An 11,007-nucleotide genomic window follows, 5' to 3' on the forward strand; every position below is an offset into this window, starting at 1 on the left:
AGTAAAAGGTCTTTTAGTCATCTTGCTTTCAAGACAAGACTCACATGGTGGTAAAGAATCGTCTTCTAACTCACTTAGAATGTTATTATTAACCAACCTCTCAATCCTATTGAGATTAATGTGATCTAATCTTAAGTGCCAAAGATAGATATTTTCTTTGTGAGAAGCTTTTTGCCTTTTATTTTGAGTTTTAGCATTTTTAAACAACTCGGTATTTAAAACTGCTTTAGTTATGGTTGGTCTTAGCACATACAAGTTGTTTTCAAGCAAGGCAGAACAAATATTGACACCATTTCTTGAAATGAACGCTTCAGTTAAATTAAAAGAAATGAAATATAAATGTTCTAACAAACAGGAAACTGAAAGTAAGTTCCTTTTAACTTTAGGAACTATGTACACATTATCTAATAATATATACATATTCTTGTTTGTAAACAACTTCAGCTCCCCTATCGCCACAGTTGAGACGACCTCTCTCGTTCCGACCTTGAGAGTCATCTTTCCGGCGTCAAGCTGCCTCCATAAACTAATTCCCTAAAACAAATAACAAACATGATTAGTGGCTCATGAATCCAGTATCCAGGTGGATTCATCGTTCTCCACTAAACATGTTTCCAAAACAAGTAAATCATATTTACCTTCGCTGGCTTTCTTATTTTCGGCCAAGTATTTTGGGTAGTTGCGCTTCCAATGCCCATCCATATTGCAATGGAAACACTTTCCTCTATCTTCCACCTTGGCCTTGCCTTTCTTGGCAGTGGTAGCAGTGGGGTCAGGTCTAGGCCCCTTACCAGTGACCTTCTTCTTCTTGAAAGTCTTACTTCCAAAAGAGGATGGCACAGACTTGGCTCCAGAGGTCGAACCTCGGTGGAACTTTTCCAAGGTGTCAATGTTTGCCTCCCATTCCTATCCCTAACTTTTCATAAGAGACTGGTAAGCCTGTAGCTCATTTAAGAGCGTGGTAAGATTGTACTCCAGCTTATTCATAACGGTATTGCTGTGGAATGGCAGGAAACACTTCGGGAGAGATTCCAAAATGAAGCTGACCCGACTCTACCCGTCTATGACAGTCCTGTTCGACTCTGCCACGTTGAAGTGGACCATCAGGTTGAGAATGTGTTCTCGCACTAAGGAGCCCTCCTTCATGCGGGAGTTGTAAATGAACTTAAGGGCTTCATGTCGAGCCTGTAAGGACAGTTGTCCAAACATGCTCAGCAGCAAGTCCATGATCTCCTTAGGGTGACTGTGTCTTCGTGCTTCTAAGCAAGCACATCAGATATGCTTGCCAAGATTTAGACCTTGGCCTTGTCATTGGTCTTGATCCATTTGTCATAGACGTTGCGCACCGCCACAGTGGCGTTAGGCGTAGGAGCTTGAGGACAATCATCTTTCAAGACGAACCTAAGATCATCTATCACGAGAATAGTGTTTAGATTCGATTTCCATTGTTTGTAATTCTCGTCGTTAAGTTTTTGCGCGGCTAGGAGTGCAATAATAGAAGTAGACATGCTGAAAGTAAAAACAAACCTATATTAGTTTCATACATTAGCCTTTAAACCCAATCAAATTTTAGCAAAAGTAATTAAGCACCCTAACAAAATTGTTTTGCAACGACGCTTCAGTGATTTAGAGCAATAGCCACCGTAGGGCAGACAAGTACTCCTTCACTGAATTGAGATGTTCTCAACTAAATTTTACACCAGAATAACTCTTATTCCTATATTCCTTAGTCATCGTTTATTTGGTTAGAAAATTGTTAACTAACTTAACAACTCTAAGTGTGACTCACCATTTTCAGACCTCAGAGGTCCGCCCCAATAATCCCGCAGTAAGGAAGGAAAATATTGGAGCAAAACCTAAAAGACCCTTATCCATTTCTGGTGTTTTCCTTGGATTTGATTCAATAAAATGAACCCTCCGTAGGGATGGTCGCTCCAGGACGACACGCAGGTCATGTATGAAACCTCACGGTGCAAACCAATGGCGGAGACCACTGGATGTGTTGTCACATGTCCTTCTCCCACTTATTATGAATAATATCTCCATTCACCTCGATATTGAACCATGCAAACACCTTCCGTAGGGTAGCCGCGCCTAGGGCGACACGAGGCTGAGCATGGAACTCACAGTGTGAATATAAAGGAGAACGTGAGAATGAGAGAAACATATGTTAACTGCGGGTGATTAACCGAGTTAATCAACATTCGTTAACTGCGGGTCTTTAGTGAACTGCACTCTTCTCACTGCAGAATGTTTTCGTGTCCACGGATATACGACCATTAATGACAAGTCAATCCTTCACGACTACTTGTAACTCAAGTTGGGTCAAATTGCCATTTTACCTCTAAGTTACATCTTGCTCCTTAAATATCACTGCTCCTTTAGTGAACAGCCCGATTATTGTCCGACCAATAACCGGAAGTCTCTCTCAAGCTAGTGAGAGGGTGGGGCCCCTTGTTCAAGTCCCAGAGTCAGTAATTAAGAGAACACTCATCTACTCCCCTAAGGTCGGGGAGGAGTGAATTCCATCTTGTGAAGTTATGTTCCTAGCTCCCCACTCGGTCTCGTCCCCAAAATGGTAGGAATATTGAGTCGGCAACTTGGGTCATTCTCACCCATACAAATCAAAGGACGAGTCCTCACGAGCAGGAGTCCATAATTCACTCAGGATTGAGAATGAGTTGTCTGATCAAAATAGCAATTTGTTAGTCAAAGGCGTTACATCTAAAGATTGACTATTTCGCAGTCCGATCTTATACAAACTCATTGTATAGGATACCCCCACTCGCATGTCTCCACACGAACGACCTGCATCGAGTCGTCTGTAACATTTATAGAGTGGGCCGGATCCAAAGTGTTGCCAGAATAAGATACCTAGCCTTATCCATATACTATAGACCGTTTAGGTTATTCACGAGACATTATCCATTGTATATCAGAGGTATATCAAATATATACCTCATATATCAGGGGTATATCAATTATATAGCCAGTATATCAAATATATACCGAATATATATACTGTCCCGGTTACATGATAATAACCTTGGATGTTTAGTTTATTGGATTTTGGACAATGCAATGCTATGAATTTAACAACAAATTTATTGAATAAAACTTTATTGAATATACATTTGTTTCTACATAAATACAAACTACGAGTTTAGGAAAACACACCCAACACAATTAACCATAATAATCATTAAATTCAAATAATGGTTAATCCCTTCACAAGATATCTAACCCAACATCAGCATCAAATCTTTGGACAGTAATATTGACTGTAAGCGATAATCTTGGCATAGTGATCAAATATTGAGAATAAATGCACGTCAAATTACAAACATATATTTGGATCGATTTATTATTTACATGCCCAAAAGCCTTATAATTGTCACACATTTATCACCACAAAAATGTCTGTAATTCACGTCAAATATTAACCTTTCTTTGGGCCGACTAGTACTTGTTAAAATATACAAACACTCAAATATTAAACACTTTCATGAATAATCTCTGCAAGAGAGGTCACTTTGGTGACATCGAATTTCAATTATTCAATTATATGTTTAACGTAATCTTAATTAACCATAAAATTAATTTACCAAACTTGAATTCATGATTGTCTAAAATAAAATATATAACAATGTAATGGTACACAATATAAATTTAGTGCAAAAATTTCATAACATTATCAAATGCATAAAAAAAATATGCATTAAACACAGTATATCCTCAAAGTTAATCACTAAACTTTAATGTTATGAACCATAAAATTAAATACTGCACTTTGTTGTATTATAAAATTAATTAATTGAATTTAAACACAAACGTGAAATGTTCAGGGTCATTGAATCCATGAAACCCATGGGAAAATAAAAGAAATTCTTATTTTAATCGAATTCATAAATTGAAGACTGCACATGAACACTAAATCCATGCCAACCGAAATACGTACACCCAACAAAATAAATAACTCTAAAAAACGTAACCGCAAACAGGGGCTTAAAAAAAACTTTCGATGAAAAGTTTGAACTTTAACCACCATTAATGGAAGATATGAAAATTAACTATAAAATTGATAGAATACTTACTCAAATCAATTTACATACGTTCATATTTTGTTTTGACCATTTAAAGTCAAAATATGAACTTATTGATTAATAAAAAAAACGACAATTTTCGCTTGCTAATTGCAAAGGCAATTTAACCACAAATTTCATCCCTACATGCACTAGAGAAAAAAAACATTCAAGATGGAAGATTAAAAATCCTTATTGAATTGATATCAACATAATTCAAGAATTAACAATGGGAGGACTCTGATACCACTTGTAGGAAAAATAAACACATAACTTAAAAGACCATAGATCTATTTCCCATGTTGATTCAAGAGAGTTAAACAAGAAATGAGATGAAGCGTACCTGAATCCACGATAAAAGCAAATTTATGGGATTTGATCTTCCAAGTTAAGATAACCCACGATTGGACTTGTTATGTTCTCAAATCTCTTCTCTATTGAATAGAAGAAGTAGGGAGTCGTTTCTCTCTGAAGGGATAGAGAGAATATTGTGAAACGTTGTCTAACTTGGGGACTATAACCTCTATGTAACCGATCAAAATGAAAACACGGGTCGGTTACATGGTTTTTATATTTCCAATTTTGCCCTTCATCAAATTGGAAATTATTTTATGGTATCTATACATTTTTTCCATATTCATTTTATAATTACTCCATTAAACAAACTTACACAAGATCATTTCTCTTGATCTAATTAAATAGTAAAAGAACAAATCAAATGTTTACATGGGTAGACCCATATTATTAGAAATTCTAACAATTTGGTGTCTCTCATGTTCAAGTACTTTCATTTGAATAATATGTTACAAGTTTGAAAGTCTCTATTTTTGTTGTAGGAGTGAAAAAATAATAACAAAAGCAAAAGCAAAAAAAATCCTAATAGAAACTCGTAGAGGTTGGGTTATGACCAAACAGCGCATACCATCTTATTTTATGTCTATTATTTGACTTATAATTAGTTGTATAATTAGGTCAGGTATATTATAAGATATAATTTTCCTTATCTATTATATATACTACAGATCACTCTGTTTTTTAATCAGTGTTATAAACCTATGTTAGATCCTTTATCTTTTTGACGCGGATCCTTAAACATCATAGTTTCTAGTTTTATTGGGTTGGAAAACTTAACAACCTCCTCTTTTAACCGACATACTTTCACTCGCCAATCTCTTTCTACACAAATTTACACCCAAAATGTTTTCTTATTATTTTCTCATTGTTTTTTTATCAATCCAAATGAGTAATATATTTCTTTGGAAAGAAAGGATACCTTGGGTGTGACTTGGGACCTCGAAGTTAGGTCTTGGATTCAAGCCACATGAGACGCATCTTTCACCAATCGATGACTTCTTGGGTATATACAGGTATGGGGACAATGTCTATACCCCATGTATAGGGACATAAAGGCTAAGGGCTACCGCCGACTCCTCAGATAATAGACAAATATATATATTTCTTTCATTTACCTTCATTATCTCGAGAAACAAACATATGCATTTTCTATATTCTTTTCTTAACAATAACATTATTAATTATGCAATACCCTTTACATTTCACAATCACAAACATCAAAACAATAACGTTTCAGAGGAAAGGTCCCCTCTTATGTTTATTTACTACATGATCAAGACCATCATCACTACATGCATGCATTCGAGGAATACTAGGTTATATGCTCAAGTGGCCATATTCTTGTTTTCTTGTGTGCTTCAGAGCTCCAGCACCAGGTCTAAGAGACATATATACAACAATAATATTAATGGTTAGTACTAAAAATTAAAGCAATAATTAAAGATGTTCAATCTTCAAAGTTGCAAATTGGATTTATATAAATACATTTCATTTGGAAAGGCTAGATTATAATTGTGAGAAATCCTCTCCTTCTAAGATGTATTCATATATTCATAAGTTTACAATATGTTTCATACATATATACATATATATATATGTTTAAAATTCTTTTTTAAGATTTTAAAATTTAACCTTTTGCGCTTTTAAAAAATTTCATAACTTGGTCATATCTTTTGGTTAAGAAAAATAAAACATTCACGTGGGATGCTAGTGAAGAGTAACACAAAATTTTAAAATAAACAAGTTATTTATGAGTGTGATAGATCCAATTTTATGATATTAGATCCAATTTTATGATATTACATTTTGTTTTAATGATATGTATGAATTAGGAAAGAGCTAGGAATAATATTGTTTTGGTTGAAACATAAGCATTAAATTTGAGTTGAGTTTTGTAACTTCACTTTAAAAAAAACACATTAAGGGGTTAGATCTATTTCATAAATAATTTAAAGTAGATTATCATTCTTAAAAGGTAACGGTGACCTACGTAGTTTGAGTGGAGGGCGGAGAAGGCCCCCAGCCATCAGTGAGATATCATCCTGTAAGAACTAGAATTCTAACCTTGTATCAAGATCTACGGGCCAAGGGACAATCTAAGATATACAATTTCTATGGGGTGTAGGCCTCCCAAAGGGTAACGGAGGTCGCCTAACTTTTCCCTACCGACGTGAACAAATTTGGTCCCATAGATTCTCATTCTTGAAAGGTAACAATGATCAACTTCTACTAATTAATATCTCATGCAAATTCTTGTTTCTCAACCAAGATTAATATTCAATCATCCATAATCCCACATCATTCTTAAAAAAAAATCACATCATAAACCCTATAGGTCACACATCTATAAATAACTTGAAATGCTGGAAATTTGTTGTCAAATAAAAGGATGTCTCCTAATTAAACTTCAATCAAAAGAAAACGATAAAATAGTGGAAATTCTAAAAACACACAGTGATCAAGACTTAAAAATATAAATTTACGCTCGCAAATTTTACTTTTTTTTCGCTTTGAAATAAAAGAGCATTTCACTTACATTCTGCATCTGTTTTGATCCATTGCTCCTTGTTAGAATCTGCATCATCATCATCAACTGAGTTTTGTGGAGGAATAGACTGGCTGTTGTAGCGTCTTAAGGTGTTTTTCAGGATGAGCTTTTTTGGAAACATCATGATGTCTTCATCTGTGGAGGTTCTATCAGCTCCATTGTTGATGGTCTTATTGTTATTGACTCCTCCATCAATGGTTGTCTTTTTCTTCTTGTCATTCTTTTGGGGCTTGTGATCCCACTTTTCTTTGACCATTGTGGGGCTTTCTGGATAAACTTTCCTATTGAACATTTGAAGAATCTACAAAGCCATAGCCAAGCATTTTAAGGATGAGAAACATGGACTAAATTTTAATGGTTTCTAGAATTGTTAAAGGATCCCACGTTGAAAATAAAAGTAACGACATTAATACATTGTTGTTTGTGTTTTGAATATCTTTGGTTTTGCATAAAAACCATTTTAATGAATTTCGTTTATTTTTAATTATCTTATAAGATTCTAACTTGTACATGTTAAATAATTAACCAAAATTAACAACAAGAAGTAAGATATATAAATATTTTTATGGTTCCTTTTGAATACTACATTCGTTCCTGGATTCATCTTAAAATTTATTGATAATGAGAGGAGTAGTCAATCTCTATTATAAATTTTTTTAATCTTTTTATCTTATCAATATGGGATCTTAACCGGTAGGAACCAAAATGAAATAAGCATGGAGTCAGGGACTCAAACAAATCACTTGCAATTTCAGAGACTTAAATAATTCCTCTCACGAGGAGTGATACCATATATCAGAAGAAGAAAAAAAGAATTTGATGTATACCTTATGAAGTTTTTTGGATTCAGTTGAAACATCAAAGGCTCCAGCAGCAGCAGTAGAAGAGCTCCTTGAAGCAGCATTAAGCATCCTTTTCTTCGGCTTCTTTTTAATCAACTGCATCCCATACTTGTCCCCTGGATCCTTATTCTCATCCTTATTATCACCTCCTCCAACTTCCTCCATCACTTTGCTCCTCTGGAACAGCTCCCCGAGCGAGGTCCGGTTCTCCTTCTTCGCCACCGTCCTCGTCTCCGACAGCTCCACCGCAGACCCGAACAAATACCCTTGCAGCGGGCAAACCCCGGCACCGCCACCGTTGACCGCATTGCTCTGATCAGGCAGCTGCCCATCCAATGGCTTACCACTCAGTGCAGTAGCAATGCTCCCATGGCTGCTTCTTCCCATGCTGACATGGCTGTTCCGCCTCGACCCAGCACCAGCGTCGTCTTTGGCCTCGTCGGCCGCCTCGAGCAGCACCTTTTCCAGCTCATCGTTGATCAGCTTCAGCTCATTCTCCGTGACTTTTTCAGTCTCTCTTTCAGTGATGTTGTCAATGGAGATGGAGAATTTTGGGGTTGCTGGGTCTGAGGAGCCTAGGGTTCCAATGGCAAGAAAGCCTGGGAAGATCTCAGATATTGACACCAATGGTTCATCTAATTCATAGTCTTGATGATCTATGGATTTTCTTTGGTTCAGGTCTGCTGATCTTTGGGCTTGTTTGAAATTGGGTTTGTTGTTGATAATGTTTGTTCTTGGGAAATATTGTTGTGGGTCATCACTTGGTGCTTGGCCTGCAAAAAACTTTGAAAGATTTAAAAAAGTTTATAATTTTTATTTACCAAAAAAAAAAAGTGTATAATGTTTCTAAGATGTGGTTTATTTAAAAAATGTTCTACAAATTTAGAAGTTCTAAGATTCCTTTTCTTAAAAGAGGGAAAAAAATAGTCACTAATTTTTTCCTATTGAGAGTGAACCCATCACAATTTACAATCGGATTATTAATTATCCTATAAAATAGAAACTAATTTAAGATCTTTAAAAGGAAATCAAAATATAGTTATGGTCCCTATTCATAATTTGATATGAAAATTTTTAAAGATTCTATTTGGTCCCTTAAATTTACAAAAAATAAAAATAAGAATTCATCATTTATAAAAGGACAAAAATGTAAATTTTTTTAACAATAGTGGTATGAAATTACAGTTTAATCTATCTAATTTTGTAATACCTTAAATACTTGACTTTTTTTATAATATTTTATAAAACAAATAAATTAGATATAAATTAAAAAGAAAATCACTCTTGTAACATTCTGAGTTGGGAATTAATGAAAAAAAAAAACTAACGAGACTTGTTTTATTATTGATTATACCATTTACGTGTAATGAAATGGTTCATAACATAAAGAAGAGATAAAAAGATGAAAATTTTATACAACCACTCGTATAAAGAATTTATAAAAAAAAAAAAAGAAGAAAAGATAAATCTTGTCATAAATCGTTTTAGCACGAAGATAATCATTTTTTCCCTTTATCAAAAAAGTCCTAACATGCTTTAGCAATTTTACCAATACGAGTTTAGCTTTGTGATAACTAGCACGATCATGAATTTGAATTTCCACCCACTTGTACTTAAAAAAAAAAAGACAAAAACAAAAACTAACAATTTCATAAGTTGTGGTTGCCAACATTATCCTTTAACCCTCTTTGTAATATTAAAACCTCTAAAGAATTAGAAATCGAGAATTTAGAGATAAATTTTAATGACAAAAACTATACTTCAACATCTAAACAGTACTATGAATTTGGTCTTCTATGACAATTATGAACAGTAAAAAATATTGAGGAAAAAAAAGGTTGTCACAAATTGTAGGATAAGTTTTTTGTCGGAAAAAACACTACTTTCCAAATTTTTAAAATTTTATGACAGTTAATTGTCAAAAAACTGAAATTTTGTTTTACTAAATGACTCTTGGTGGATGCACAATTTTAACAGGAAAAAATGGAGATTTACAAATTTTTCAGATTTTATGACATTTTATAGATGTCTGAAAAATTTTAAAAATTTTTACCGTTAGTCCAAGATTGTTAGTTTGACCACATCTTGAGTATCTATGAAAAAAAAATGTCTTTTTTCTAGTGGAAAAAGCCGAAATTTAAGAATGACTTTAATTCTTTGGGGACTCATAGTTGCAATGAGTAGATATTTATGATTATTAGTTCCTACAAATACTCCTCGAAGTAGTAGTAGTTTTCAACACTGACCTTGACAACATATTATATCAAAATTTAAAAACATATACAATATGGTATGAGAGAGAGGGAATTACCAATAACAAAATCTCTCAGTGGTTCGCCACTGTTTTGCCGAAACTTGCGATGCATCCATCCTAATAACTATTCAATTTACAAAGAGAAGAGGGATATAATTAGGGTCTATGGCTCGGATGGTTCTTTCAAAGGAACAACAAAGAATAATAATGGATTTCTTTTACCTTCATCTTGTGCTTGTGTTGAGGAGATTTCTTGAAAGGAGAGAGCTTGAGGAGCACTTTCTTTAATAGTTTGAGGAGATTTGAGGGAGCATGGCAACATAGAGATGGTAACAAAATAATTAGGTTTTGCTTTGCTCTTGGAACTAAGTGTTAATTTGATGTTGGGTCCTAGACATGGTCCCGATGATGCGGATGAATTGATTCTTTTGAAAATTGTGCGGTTGATGTGAGAAGGTTCAATCTATTTATCCTACACATCATTCTAGAGCAAAATTTGAAGGGTGAGCACTCTTTTTTTAGAACAATAAATCGGGAGTACGAGAGTTTGAATCTCCGACTTTAAGAGAGGAATACATGTCAAATACCGAAAGATATGTTTTGTTTGAGACATTTCCAATGAGTGAGAGGAAAGACTCCAAGTAGGGAGAGTTACATGTTCAACGGTGTCCGACATCAAACATCTCCCCCCTACCTCTACATGTGTGGTGTGTGATGTCATTTGGATCTCTTATTTTTTAGCTAATCATTATTCTCACCCGGCATTGTCATATAGAACATTTTTCAAATGTATGAATGTTTGGTACTGTGATAATTTATTTTGTTCTACATTTTTATAACGATATGATATTTTGATTCTTGGGTCTAAATTTACATAATTTTTTTAATATTATATTTTTAAAAAACATTTTCCATTCTTAAAATAAT

The 11,007-nt window shown here is 34.3% G+C and overlaps 1 protein-coding gene across 1 annotated transcript; it reads right to left on the bottom strand.

Annotated features, from left to right (window-relative positions):
• Positions 1–5,521: 5,521 nt before the first annotated feature.
• Positions 5,522–10,421, bottom strand: LOC111014637 (protein LAZY 1). The gene is made up of 5 exons (XM_022289427.2): positions 10,303–10,421; positions 10,138–10,204; positions 7,812–8,599; positions 6,973–7,285; positions 5,522–5,814 (listed from the first exon to the last, which is right to left on the bottom strand). Exons 1-5 carry the CDS (start codon positions 10,306–10,308, stop codon positions 5,795–5,797), a joined length of 1,194 nt encoding a protein of 397 aa, XP_022145119.1. The 5' UTR covers positions 10,309–10,421; the 3' UTR covers positions 5,522–5,794.
• Between the last annotated feature and the right edge of the window lie 586 nt (positions 10,422–11,007).

The sequence above is a fragment of the Momordica charantia genome, assembly GCF_013281855.1.
Source record: "Momordica charantia cultivar OHB3-1 chromosome 5 unlocalized genomic scaffold, Mcharantia_2.0 BLBB01000005.1, whole genome shotgun sequence".
NCBI lineage: Eukaryota > Viridiplantae > Streptophyta > Magnoliopsida > Cucurbitales > Cucurbitaceae > Momordica > Momordica charantia.

Bases quoted from the DNA above. Each gene is read 5' to 3' on its own strand.
- LOC111014637 (XM_022289427.2), bottom strand. The intron at 8,600-10,137 runs GTAATTCCCTCT...AGTTTTTTGCAG, and splicing joins ACTGAGAGATTTTGTTATTG to GCCAAGCACCAAGTGATGAC. The intron at 7,286-7,811 runs GTATACATCAAA...ATGGCTTTGTAG, and splicing joins AATCCAAAAAACTTCATAAG to ATTCTTCAAATGTTCAATAG.